Raw genomic sequence first — 14,693 nt, forward strand, 5'->3', positions numbered from 1 at the left:
TCCTCACCATGCAACCTCGCTGTACATTCACTGACTTCACCTCTCTCAAAGACCATCACTTTACTCTTCCCTACATTCACCTTTAGATTCCATTTCTTACACACTCTCCCAAACTCATTCACCAAGCCTTGCAGCTCTCCTTTGTCTTCACTCAATAACACAGTATCATCTGCAAACAACAGTACAGGGAGTTTCCAAACACTACCCTCTCTCACCAGGGCCACTCCAACATCCACTACCCTACCTTGTATCTCTTTTATAACCCCATCCATATACAGATTGAACAACCATGGAGACATGACACATCCCAGTTTCAACCCAACCTTCAAATAGAAAAATTCACTCAGTTCACTATCCACACGCACTGCAGCCTTTGCCCCCTCATACATACTCTTCAGGGCATTCAACACCTTCCCATTTACTCCATACATTCTTAATACTTTCCACAATCCTTGTCTATCCACCCTGTCATATGCTTTCTCCAAATCCATGAAGGTCACATACAACTTCTTTCCCTTCTCTATACACTTTTCTACTAAAGATTTAAGAATGAATATCTGATCTACACAACCTCTTCCCTTCCTAAAACCTCCCTGTTCTTCTCCAACTAATTCCCTGTTATTTCCCTAAGTCTGTCAATAAGTATCCTATTACACCATGAAGCCAAGTGCCCCTATGATTACCACACACACACACATTATATATATATATATATCCATCCATTGCCAGACGCCATGTATCCCAAACGGGGTGGCCAAGGGCTTAGAGTTAATTGTTTTACAGGGAGGGGCACTAATCCTCCACCAACCCCACTTGACACGTAGGGATGCCAACAGCATCTGGTGTTCCCAGGCGGTCACCCATCCAAGTACTAACTAGACCCAACGTAATATATATATATATATATATATATATATATATATATATATATGTATGTATGTATGTATATATACATTGTTTATTCGTGAGGAGAGAAATAATGAAACACTATCCATTGTCAAAGTCTGAATTCTTCTATTGGGATTGAAGAAGTCCAAGGCTAGTCAACTCAGCTCAGACATTCACAGTTAGTGACCATTGCTTGCTTGTGTGGATCACTGTGAATAGCAGACCTCAACCACAGCTTGGATGTAAGCCCTTACTGGTCACATCATGCTGAAGTGCCTTAACCCACTAAATCACCTGAGATCCATTTGCGTACAGTATACTTTTACACTGGCCATTCTTTGTAAACTGTCTGGAATGAATAACCTAGTTTTGTTTTCTTATGCTCTTGATGGAACAATACAGTACAAGACTGGCTGATGGATAGATGGATGAAAAGTAGAGAGAACGAAGGAGGATGACTACTTACTTGTGCAGGAAGAGGACTGGCTTCATCTGGATCCTGGGCGGGGGTCCATAGCGGTGGGGACTCAACAGCTGATCTTATCCCTGCCCACCCATACTTGATGCTGGTGAACTCTGGTACCTCTACCACTACAGCATTTGCCCGCTGGAAAAAAGAATCTATTAAGGTCATAGCTATCAATGTATTTAAGATATAATGTGAGTTATTTGTGGTAGGTGGGGGCACTCACCATCCACTCACTTGATGTAGTGCTGCTCTTGGGTGTCTGCCCTTTCCTCTCCTCCATCCTTCTTTCTTTCCATCCTCTTCCGTTTTTTTTTTCCTTCAGTCTTTCCTCATCCTTCAGCCTACGGGTGACTTAACACTCCCTCTTCTGTCTTTCTTTGCTTCACTCTTTCCTCTTCCTTCTGACTGTGGCTCTACACTAAGTGACAAGCCAAATGGTTTCCCATACACCAGGAAATCATTTACTATGCTAGGTGGTAACCATATAACCAAATTTTGGCACCTGGTGGATTAGTGGGTAATTATTGTGCTCCAATCAGATTGAGCTGGTGAAGGTTTATATCCAAGGGATGGCTGGGGCTTATTGCTCAAATAATGCTGCTCAGGGATGAGTGAGGCTGGTCTGTCTCATCTTAAATGTCAGGACCAACTGCCTAGCCCCAGGCTCCTACGTACCTCATGGGGCAACATAGGAATGGATGATGGATGGATGGATGGATGGTGAGTTATTTAGGCATGAACTATCAATCTAAGTATTTATGACAAAACATGGGTTATTAAGGTCAACGTTATCAATCTATTCATGATAAAATGTCCTAGTGCCTCATTTACAGTTACCAGAATAAAGGTTATTGGCTATCTTATGGGTTACTAATGATGGGTAAAAAGCGCAGAACTAACTATCTGTGGATATAGTGTATGTGTGGTTAACTCTTCCCATGCAATGGGTGAAGTTTGGATTGAACTGTGGCTGCTGCTAGAAAATTTTACTCATCAGTAGGAAACTCTTGCTAGATAAGGACTAAAAAAATATCTTGATTAAGACATTCCCACTGAATGACCAAAACTGAGATTTTGTAAAGACTTTATGACCTTGCTTAACCCTTTCAATCTTGTGATATACTGTATTTTCTGTATGTGATTTCTACTGTTACCAGGTTATCTAATTTTGGTTAGGGAAGCATCCACGTTGTTGAGGGCTTAACCAAGCTTTTCCATTTGATGAGTATCTCTTTAGCTAAACAAAACTGTCTGGATGAAGAAGAGGAAGAAGAAAACAAAGACTGAAAGGGCAAGTAAAAAAAAATAAAAAAAATAACAATTATAGCATGAGACTCAGCAAAAATATAATGTCAATACTCTTCATACAAGTTCATAAGAATATAGTGCATAGTATAAAGAGACTGCCCCTGACCTCATCATGCTCCCCACCACTGTAAGGTGTAGGGAAGGAAGGGTATGCCTCCACTGCACTCCTGGAAAAGGATCCAGGGGTCTCCTCCGGCTGAGGCCCATCTTCAGACATATACTGCATCGCTTCCACAGGGACGTGCTCAACTGCTCCTCGCTGAAATCCAATCCCAGCCGAGTTCTCTTCCTCCCACTGTGGGACCAATTAAGTATGGTGTGAATGGTGGAAGATGAATCACCATGTCACTGTTACCAAAGCATCAACCTTTTCCAATTACAGTATGAAATTTACTTATAAGTAAAGCCTCAACAGCTATCACAGGGTAATTACACTAATCTAAAGCTCAAAATCTTTAAAATGGCTTTAAGTACAACAGGTTTATATGATTAAAATACCGCCTTACAGGATTTTATTAAAGACAGTTGAACTATTTCTGAAGAACCACTAGAGGTGACAACTCACGGGAAAGGTATAAACGGATGCCAAGCTGTTGATGCTGTGGTGGCTGTCTGGATGAGCTTCAATTGCACCTCTATTGAATCCCCAACTAGGTGGTGAATGTGCATTCCCTCTACTGGGTTCCTCAGCCACCAGATGAAGAGCATATGGAGCATGTTTGGACTCTGGAGATGGTTCTGAATACTGAACTGGATTTTGCCCTCGGTGGCGGATATTTACCTCTGAAGGCGATATGCTGTGGGGATGGAAATTAGGGTTGAGTATGAGGGATGGAGGGAAGGGGACAAATGAAAAAGGAATGGAGGAAGAAGCACTAGGCAGAAGACTGACACTGGAAGATTAGACGTTGGATTAAATGAAGGCAGTGATGCATCTAAGAATATTCGAGGGTGGGGACCCCAAGTTATTAATTTTAACCCCTCTGCTATGCAATTCTCCAGCCTTGACTACCCCCCAAAAACAGGCCTATTTTTTGACTTTCGCAAAGATTAAAAGTATTATGCCTGACTTATAGAGCTTGAATTTACGTACCTAAAAACACAAACCCCAACCTCCAAGACCCAATAGTTACCGAGCTATGGCCATCAAAGTTGATAATAGTTACCGTCGCAGCCCAGGTGAGAAAGAAAAATACACCGGGTGAAGGGTAAAGATACTCTGTGTTAGGGGGTGGGGGGGTGGGAGTGGAGGGTGGTAAGGCCAGGAGGGGGTGTACGGGGATGGAGGGATGGGAGGAGACCACCACCAGATGCAAAGGAAGGGCCTCAGTGGGGTACAGGGATGTGGAGGGAGGGTAGTGGGGAAATACCTTCCCCCAGATGACTGGGGGGGGACATGGGGGGGGGGATCCACATTAGAAGTGTGAAGGATGCATGAGGGTGTGGGAGGGGTGGTGTTAAGAACAGAGGGAGGTAGGGTAGTAACAACGTAGTGGGGTAGAGGGATACAGTGAGAGGGAGGTGGGGGGTACATCCCCCACCACCTGGGTACAGGCCTGGATCCTCCCTCCCATGTGCCCAACACTTAGTTCTGATTGGTCAAAAGCCATCTACGTCACGGCCAGGGTGGAGCAAGCTGCTGCCAGTTTTTTTTTGGAAGTTGCACGATCGATGCTCCTTGTCCATTTAAAAAATTGTGAAAAAATGTCGATCGTCAAGCTTAGTACTTTAGGGGTACTGAGAACTTCAGACAACAGTATTCTCAAAGATACTGAGTGCCTTGTCATTTGAGACACATATTGTAATGAGAAATCAGCTAAGGGCATCATCATCATCATTATCATCGTCCTTTTCCCACATACAGATGGGGTGAGGTAGGGTACACAAGACAAGGAAAGCATGAAAAGAGAACTATCAACAGTATGCCCAATGAAATGGGTCAGACACTTATACATTGCCATTTGATCCTATGGAGATCTGGCTCTACTTCACAGGCTTCATCATCTGCATATATTTTTTAGTATTTTTCTATACATGGACACTGACCTCATAAAATATAAAGTGATTGAGGATTATAAAAATTACAGTAAAATCAAGAAAATATGAGTCAAAACTGATGAGTTCCAACCACCAATAATCTTGATTCTATAACATGCTTATCAGTGTTGTGACACCCACTCATCTGCAAGCATTTCTGATGGAATGAAGTAGGAATGAGATACCTCCCCTTTCCCTCCTGCATACTGTTGCAGGAATGGAGAGGATTATTACTGCATATAGAATATACTGTAGGAAGTGAAATACAATATGGAGGGCTAAAACTTACTGAAGAATACATACACCAAAGGTAAGCAAGTCAGATAGTTCCAATTTGTGACAGTGGTGTCAAGGAAAGACCTGGAGTAGGATGGTAGACTTTTAGTACTGTACTGTAATCAGTGTAACATACAGTGAGCCCTCGTTATCACAGAGTAACTGCACGGAAAGGTAACTGCACGGAAAGGTTTTAGCCCTCCATATTGTAATTCACTTCCTATATTCTATATGCAGTAATAATCCTGATAGGTTGTTATATCTATTCTATCTATCTATTGCCAGATGTCTCAATCCCATTCGGGGTGGCCACAAACAAATCGCCTCCACGTCGCCCTGTCCCCAGCCATTTAACTGCCCTGCTCCCAACTCACATCCCCCTCTCTCATATACCTCTCCACTCCATCCCTCCATCTCATCCTCGGCCTCCCCCTCCCTCTCCCCCCGTCCACCTCACTCACATACATTCTCTTCGTCAGTCTTTCACCCTACATCCTCTCCACATGGCCAAACTACCTCAGTGTGTTCCTCCTAATGCTTCCTATCACATCCACATCCACACCACAATGCTCCTTTATATCCTCATTTATCAGCCTGTCTCTCCATGTGACTCCACAGGCTCCTCTTAAATAACTCATTTCCACTGCTCTCACTCTTGACTTGTGTCCTTCCAACAACGTTCAAGCTTCACTTCCATACGTTAGAGTTGGGATCACAATACTGCCATGTAGTAATTTTTTCAATTCCATGTTTCTTATCACTGCTTTCAAGGAATCAGCAACCTTTCTTCCCAGCTGTACCCTTTCAAGCACTTCACCCTCCAAACCTCCATCCTTACTCATCACACTACCCAAGTACTTAAACGTACTCACATTTTCCAATTCCTCACCATCAAACCTTGCTGTACATTCACTACCATCACTTTACTCTTCCCTACATTCACCTTTAGATTCCGTTTCTTACACACTCTCCCAAATTCATCCACCAAGCCTTGCAGCTCCCCTTCGTCTTCACTCAACAACACAGTATCATCTGCAAACAACAGTACAGGGAGTTTCCAAACACTACCCTCTCTCACCAGGGCTACTCCAACATCCACTACCCTACCTTGTACCTCTTTTATTACCCCATCCATGTACAGACTGAACAACCATGGAGACATGACACATCCCAGTTTCAACCCAACCTTCAAATAGAAAAATTCACCCAGTTCACCATCCACACGCACTGCAGCCTTAGCACCATCATACATATGGTACTCTTCACAGCATTCAACAACTTCTCATCTACTCCATATATTCTTAATACTTTCCACAATCCTTGTCTATCCACCCTGTCATATGCTTTCTCCAAATCCATGAAAGCCACATACAACTTCTTTCTCTTCTTTAGAAACTTTTCCATTAAAGATCTAAGAATGAATATCTGATCTACACAACCTCTTCCCTTCCTAAAGCCTCCCTGTTCTTCTCCAACTAATTCCTCTGTTCTTTCTCTAACTCTGTCAATAAGTATCCTACCATACATTTTTCCTATTATACTAAGAAGACAAATGCCCCTATGATTACCACACACTTCTTTTTTCCCCTTTTCCTTTGTACAAGGGAATAATTATATGAGGATCATAATTTCTGGGGGAGCTATAGTCCCCCCAATGTGTTCTGTATATTTTGTCAAAACTTAAATGAAGATTGAGGGCTTATATGGTTGAGCTTGAAAATAAAAAGGAAGAAAAGCTTTGAGTAGTTTTGTAGAAAATTCAAACAAATGTACGAGCTTTTGATCGAATATTTCTAAATTTGATCCAAATTGTTCATAAACTAAATCGTATGAGTACTTTGATATTATTTTTCATTTCCAAAAGAATAAAGGCAGGGTGATATATTTCAACCTGAATCCTACCACAGACGTGAAAGAACAGTCTTGGTAATGGTACAGCATTGTGCAACAAAAACATAAAATGGCCAGATTATTAAAGTAAGTCACAGTTTGTGCTGAAAGTTGACTGGCAGAAAGTGAAGCTTTTTATTTAAACACCCACCTCCAACATTAAACATCCGTGCCTCATTATACATCAGCTTTTAGATACAATCAAACTGAAAAATATCAGATGGTCTGTAAACTTAAGCGTTTCAATTTAATACTGTATTAAGCAACATTGGGTCTGGTTAGTACTTGGATGGGTGACCGCCTGGGAACACCAGATGCTGTTGGCATCCCTACGTGTCAAGTGGGGTTGGTGGAGGATTAGTGCCCCTCCCTGTAAAACAATTAACTCTAAGCCCTTGGCCACCCCGTTTGGGATACATGGCGTCTGGCAATGAATGAATGAATGATTAAGCTTGTATTATGGAGTTATATACATTTGGTCTAGTCCCCCAAAATTCTGTTGAAAATTATAGGCCTGTATGATATCTGATGGCGATCTGATATACTGGACCTATGGTCCATATACGGTAGTCTTGATTTAATCTACCTTGATAGACCGGATACCGTATTGGATTTAATGGACACCACGTAACCACCAGACTTCTGTCGGCTATAACGAACAATGTTCGCTAAATTATGTGCAATGAGTCGCAATACGTGTGTTTCATGAAGTGCAATAACAAAAATGTGTAATAAAGTGCAAAGCATGAAAATATGGGCCAAGTTAGTGTAAAATGGATATAGTTTTCATTTTTAGTACTAGAATACCGATATGCTGTTGAACTTATTTACTTTCAAACGTATTTGAAATCCCACCTTCGGGGGGGGGGGGGGAAATCGGATATAACCTTTTTTCAGCTTTATTGGATCCGTCTTTACCTGACTGACCTGGTATAATGACGTTTTATTGTATATGAAAATGCAGGGGCGTACCGAAGGCTATGGGGGCCCGGGGGGCTAGGTTTTTTGCAGGGCCCCCCTCCAACATCTAGTGAGATTTGACGAGAAAGATTTGCAATGAACAAACATGCTGCACCACTTTGGGCGTGAGACTCAAGATAGCGGACGCTTGCCTCACCTCGGCCTATAGATCACAACACAGGGAATATACTGTATTACCTCTAAGAGGAACCCATACTCCAACCGTTATTATACTTAATTTTAAATTTTAATAGATTATTAAATTTTATTCGAAAATTAAAATATAGGGGGCCCCCCAAAAGCTAGGGCCAGCCATAGGTAGGCTATACTGTAGAACTGTGGGCAGGCTTTATAAGTTTATAGTGTAACAGTTTAACATTCGTAATCCTTGCCATAACTGGTTTTTATTTACCAAAATACATTTTTCTGGTGTGTTTTACAGTGTTATTAATAAAGCTGGTAATTATATTTGAATGATGCTGATGTTATGATGTAGCAACCCACCTAACCTCACCCTACCCAGCCTAACCAAAAACAATTATCAGATTCATCAAACCATTAATAATATTGTAAAACACATCAGGAAAATGTATTTTGGTAATTAAAAACCAGTTATGGCAACTTCTAAATATTGTCCCGTAATCCTCTCAACTCTATAAAATTACAAAAACGAAAAATAAATACATATTTATATACGGTGCACTATTACAACAGAAAGTATTTCCAATAATTTATTCTCACAATTAGTCGTAGACAGTACTGTTGTTTGTTATAAACGCCTATTTTCAAGAACCAGCGGCGTAGCACCCACCCGTTTCAATGTCAGGTGACAACTAAGACGTGTTGCCAGGTGCTGGCCCTAAAATATCTGTAGAATCATCCATAAAATTTCTTGAGATTTGAAAAAAATTCTGTAGATCACAATTTCGCACATATATTGACAAAAGGTATGCAAATATAAGACTTGGAAGTTATATGTGCCTTTATTTAAAAGAAAAAAAATATATGATTAATTCCATAAGAATAATCTAAAATTAATAGTTTTATTAAATTAAGAATATGGTATCAATTTTCATATTTCAAATTCATAAAATGCGGATTAACACACAGTTACTATGGGTCAAGTTAGACACGAACGTAACTGAAAATACTGAAAACAAGGGCTAAAAGAGCGAGCCCCTTTTTCACTTTTCGTTTTGCTCATAACTTTCTAGGCCAAATAACTATAACCTTGTTTTATTAGATAACCGTAGGAACAGTCGCTAACACCAGTAATATATTCCAAATATGTCCAAACTTCCGAAACAAACTCTGGCATACCTGCTTCTGACTCCCTCAGAATGTAAACGAAAATGGCAGTACACCGGCGCATTCGATAGTTGAAAAATGTATAAATTTAATATTGAAATTTTCGTATCAGTTCACAGATTAAGCAGTTTATAAGTATATTAATTGTTATACTGCAAGTACTAGTCAAATATAGCTTAAGCGACATAATTTGAAATTAAAGAAAATACATTATTTCATAAAAAAATTTTACGTTTCAAGGGTTAACTACTGTATACAATACGCTTTCAGGCCTGTCCTCTTGCCCACTGATAAATTTCTCTATGGTATTTGTAAATTGAATTCCTTTCCATATTGCTTGTAAAATTTCTTGAGAATTTCTGTAATATATCAAAATATTTGTAGATTAAGCACAAAATTCTGTATTTCTGTAGATCCTTCCAAAAATCTGTAGAAATACAGAAATTTCTGTAGACCTGGCAACCCTTTCGGTAAGACCGTAAGACGTGCTGACGTGTTTCAAATGTATCGGAAAGTTTAGTCCTACCGCCTGGCTACAAGTTGCCAGATATCTCATTCTCAATACTTATCTAATATCTCAGCCGGGATTGTCGAGATGATAAATATATATATTTTTAAATATTAATAAAAAAGTTTATGAATTTTTAAGGTTTTTTTGGGCCGCCTCAATCGGGGGCCCGAGGGAAGTTTCAATCAGGCCCCCCCCTCAGGTACGCCACTGTGAAAATGGTCCGGTAGGTTCAACACATAAGTAAAGGTAAGAATCTCACTAAATCAGTACTGAATGGGTTTGCCCTGTGTTCCTTAACATACAATGGATGAACAGGCAATACAGAACTAATGGTGGCCTTCATTTCAATAAATAATAATAAAAAGGAAATACCAGGCAAATTTGTCCAGTATATTACTGGATGCATTCCCTATACCAGACCTTCATTTGGTAAAAAACAAAAGTTGTCCAGCAGAGTCATGGGGTTCATTGTATCCAAAGTCCACTATACATGAGTCTACTGAAATGTGGGTTTACTGTAGTTGTAAATGTTTGTCTGAAAAGAAATGCAAACAGTTTGTGCGTTTGTGTGTTTCTCCTATACTAACCTATGAATTGGAAACCTGGAGTCTAAAATCCTTAGACTGCAAATTTTGAAGTACCCTACCGAGAAGGAATTACATGGGTGGAAAAGAAGCAAGCATCCTGGCTATCAGTTCAGGTGAAAGAGGATATAATCACCAATTATGGAAGGGCAATCAGGATAACAGAGTGGCAGGCTAGTCCTCAAAATGGTGTGATGCTGACTGAAAACAAAATATATGTCAATTTCTCAACAAAAATTAAATACTGTACACTCTGTTCTCAATAACTTATGTTAGACATAAAACTGGCATCTCTCGATCTTGAATGCTGCACAAACAGACTAATACTACATTCTGATGCTAGCCATGATGTAGAGACACAACACTGTCTTATTCTGACAGTTATGGGAAACAGGCTACAAAAGGAAGAAAATCTCTGCCAGTTAAAGTGAATTACCTAAGTTATAGGTCAAAATGGAGAAGGATTTACAGTAACTTAAGAGATCTTCACCCTGCAGCTGACTGTCCCAGGCTCCTGCTGATAATATACGAGTATATATATATATATGTACACATAGTACACCCTCGATATAACAATCTAATTGGTGCCAGATCCTTGACGTTAAGGCTGATGGTTCATTAAAGCCGAACACTATGTTGATCGGTAATTTCCTAAGTGTCATGGATTTTAGCGAACAGAGATTGTTATGTAATAACCGTCATTCGGCTGTACAGTTGTACACAATAACATACAGCTAGGTCTATATGGCTCTTTTTCTCGGGTAGATGCTCTATTTATGGCTCCTCTCATGATGCTGGTCACCCAGAGACTGCTGCAGGGTTTTGCATAATGCGAAGGAGTGCACGCGTACGTGTGTGAGTGTGTGTTTAGGGACGCCATGCTGGTCAGTGTTTCCTGCACATTCATTATTTTACCGAACAAAAATTCATTAAATGAACATAATGTTTGGCCAGCTCAATGTGGTCATTAAAACTGAAACTCGTTGAAAGAGGGTTCTGTATATCGAGGGTTTACTGGACATATACAGTATGTGTATAAACAGAGAGAGAGAGAGAGAGAGAGAATTATTATGAAGCCGTGATTCCTCCATTCACTTATGCAGGCGTATGGGTAGGCTACATGTAATCCAGGACGTTCCCAGTCATAACAGCCTCAAAATATCACCAAAACCTCAAATAATAATGCTGTCTATCTATCCGTTTATAGCCAGATGCCATGACCCCGAAAGGGGTAGCCATTTGTCTTGAGTTTGTTGTTTTACGGGGAGAGGCACTAAACCCCAGCCAACCCACTTATTGACACGTAGGGAACGCATATGGGCTGGTTACATGGTTACCACCCAGCGGTGTATATGGTTTCCTGACTTACAGGAAACCATTAAGTTTGTCACTCAATGTAAAGTCACCTGAATAGGAAAGAAGAGTAAATCAAAAGTGACAGGAATGATGGGAGAAACAGGAAGAGAGGAGGGCAGACACAGAAAAAGAATGATAACGGTGAAGGAAGAAGTAAGCAGCACTAGCCTACATCAAAAGAGTGGATGATGGTCACCACCACCAACCACCATAACAATGCTAATAATGCAAAAAGTTGGCAGAAATGTCCAGATCGGAGCTAGGCTGTGATGCTCGACGTCAAAATTTGTGATACGATACTTGCAGTGTTTTTTGAGTGCGTATATGTTTAAACAAAATTCTGAACATATTTTCGAAGAGCTTATATGCTTAACAGCTTAAAAAAGTGGCTATTTTTGCTGTAAAATCAAGTTTAATTTATCCTCCATGGGCAGTAAGATCACTTCTTAGCTTCAAGGTAGCTACGAAGTGGCGTCACATTAGCTAACATGTGCAGGGGGCACTGTGAGCCCTTTTAAATTTACATCGCTTATAATCAATTGTTTGCGTTCTGTTCTACTTTGCTGAACTCAGAAGTAAAGTGACTTTTGATTGACTGTCACCTTGCGTGGGATTTGAAAGTTGTATGTCGGCTACCTTAACTCCCCCCCCCCCCAAAAAAAAAGAAATGCAAACTGTACTCGATGACTATTACCTGTAGCTGTAGAGTATATGCCTGTAGTCTTCCTTGGGCGAGGAAAGGCCTGGGGGCCCATTAAGGTATATGGGGACGGGTTGGAGGCGGTGGCGCTGGTGGTGGATGACAGGGTTCAGAGACGCCGCCATCACCGCCGACACCACCATCGGCACCAGCACCACTCGCTTCATCCTTGCGCCGCCTCCGCCTGAAACAAATCATGCTATTTAACTCTTTTCTTGCCTTGGAAGAACTTATGTTTAACACTAGATTATGTGGTTCAAGTAAGAAAAATTTCGTCAGCTCCAGAACTAGAATCTAATACTGTATACTGTACTTTCATTCTGGTTGTGTGTGTGTGTGTGTGTGTGTGTGTGTGTGTGTGTGTGTGTGTGTGTGTGTGTGTGTGTGTGTGTGTGTGTGTGTGTGTGTGTGTGTGTGTGTGTGTGTGTGTGTGTGTGTGTGTGTGTGTGTGTGTGTGTGTGTGTGTGTGTGTGTGTGTGTGTGTGTAGTGCAGATAAAACTCGGAAAGGGTTTCAGTGAAATCTGGCAGGAAGGCTGGAACTGGGTCACAGATTGGCCCACTTCAATTTCATCTATCTACCTAATGCCAGATGCCTCGGTCCGTTAAGGTGTGGCCACAAACAAATCGCTTCCATGTTGCCCCGTCCCCCGCCATTTCACTGCTCTCGGCCCAGCTCACACCCCTCTCTCATATACCTCTCCACTCCATCACTCCATCTAATCCTCAGCCTCCCCCTCCCTCTCCCCCTTCCACTTCAGTCATATACACTCTCCTCGTTAGTGTCTCGCTCTCCATCCTCGCTACATGGCCAAACCACCTCAGTGTGTTTCTCCTAACGCTTTCTATCACATCTACATCCACACCACAACGCTCCTTTGCTTCCTCGTTTGTTGGTCTCTCTCTCTCCATGCAACCCCACATGCTCCTCCAAATAACATTTCCACTGATCTCTAAAGGGGTATTTTGACCCCTAACTGTTCCCATTGGTTTTTACAACTGAATGACCTGATAGGGTCGCAAAAGCACTTGTTCCTGTATCAACACATAAATAGCTGGTTTTGGGCAGAGTGAAGCACTGTCCAGAAATGGCTCTCATCTGAGCAATTGCTGAGCATCATGATAGGGCAATGAAGCTGTTGTTACTAACTATACAGATAGCCTGCCTTATTTATGGCCATATACTTCGGTTTTCCCACCAAAATTGTTGATGAAAGATGTTATGTTCTGTGCTTCTAATATACAGTATTTTAAATACATCTACACAAGTAAGATTATAGATTCAACACACAAAAAAATATAATGTCATAGTACAGCAGTCTCAGTTGAGAAAAATTTATGGTGTGAAACTTGGACATCCACTGATATGAGCAGAAACGTCACCCTTTCATTAAGCGATCCCCTACGCTGCAGAAAACCGTCTAGCAGTAAGTCCAGTCACAAAAATAAAATAAGATTTATTGGAAAAGTAGGACTACTAGAGATAAGACTAACTACTTTAGCACGAGAAACCTTCCCTAAATGGTATGAAAGACAACGAGCAATTCAGGTAGTTCCAATTTGTGACAATGGTGTCAAGGAAGGAACTGGAGTGGGATGGAACACTTTTAGTACTATACTGTAATAAGTGTAACATACAGTGCTACGTGTGCTCCTTCCATCTTAAAAAAAAACACAGTCACCCCTTCAGTGTTTTCTTTTAAGAGAGAGAGAGAGAGAGAGAGAGAGAGAGAGAGAGAGAGAGGAGGGGGGTTGCATGTAGCCTGTGACCACTACCAGGGAACAAGTCTGTCAAGATAGGTCAGTCACCCCTTCAGTGGTAGGCAAGGAAAATGTTGGTGGGGGTGGACGGATGGATGGATGGATGGTTGGCTAGATGGATGGATAAATAGATGGACGAATGGCCAGACGAACAGATGGATGGCTAGATGGACGGGCGGATGGATGGATGGATAGATCGATGATGACTGTGATGATATCCATGGATGGATGGATGGATAAAAAGATAGTACACGGATGGCTGGATGGATGCAAAATGATGATAGCGGGACGGAAGGATGGGTGATAAGTGGCGGTGATGCAGAAGGATGGAAACTGAATGAACAAGAAGATGATGATGATGATGAGAAGGAGGAGGAGGAGGAGGAGGAGGAGGAGGAGGAGGAGGAGGAGGAGGAGGACGACGACGACGACGACGACGACGACGACGACGAAAAGAAGAAAAGGGAGAGAGAGAGAGAGAGAGAGAGAGAGAGAGAGAGAGAGAGAGAGAGAGAGAGAGAGACCATACAGCAGCCGCGACGGAGCAACAAACAAAAGACGATCAGTGGAAAAAAAAAAAAAAAGCGAAATGAAAGGAGTGAGCGCCAAAATTGGGCTTGTGGAGGCAAATGGATGATGATGGATAG

General features: G+C 41.4%; 1 protein-coding gene across 1 annotated transcript in view; it reads right to left on the reverse strand.

Moving 5' to 3' along the window:
- Cht10 (Chitinase 10) overlaps nucleotides 1-12,454 on the reverse strand; it is a 127,215-nt gene extending 114,761 nt beyond the window's left edge. Inside the window, exons 1-4 of the mRNA XM_080283727.1 lie at nucleotides 12,282-12,454; nucleotides 3,231-3,462; nucleotides 2,772-2,960; nucleotides 1,355-1,495 (exon numbers count right to left, since the gene is read on the reverse strand). Coding sequence (XP_080139853.1) covers nucleotides 1,355-1,495; nucleotides 2,772-2,960; nucleotides 3,231-3,462; nucleotides 12,282-12,454 — 735 coding nt within the window. The remainder of the gene's footprint in view (nucleotides 1-1,354; nucleotides 1,496-2,771; nucleotides 2,961-3,230; nucleotides 3,463-12,281) is intronic.
- Nucleotides 12,455-14,693: the final 2,239 nt, after the last annotated feature.

This window comes from Coenobita brevimanus, chromosome 98, assembly GCF_032717465.1.
Source record: "Coenobita brevimanus isolate Jiangsu-jjx chromosome 98, ASM3271746v2, whole genome shotgun sequence".
Lineage (NCBI taxonomy): Eukaryota > Metazoa > Arthropoda > Malacostraca > Decapoda > Coenobitidae > Coenobita > Coenobita brevimanus.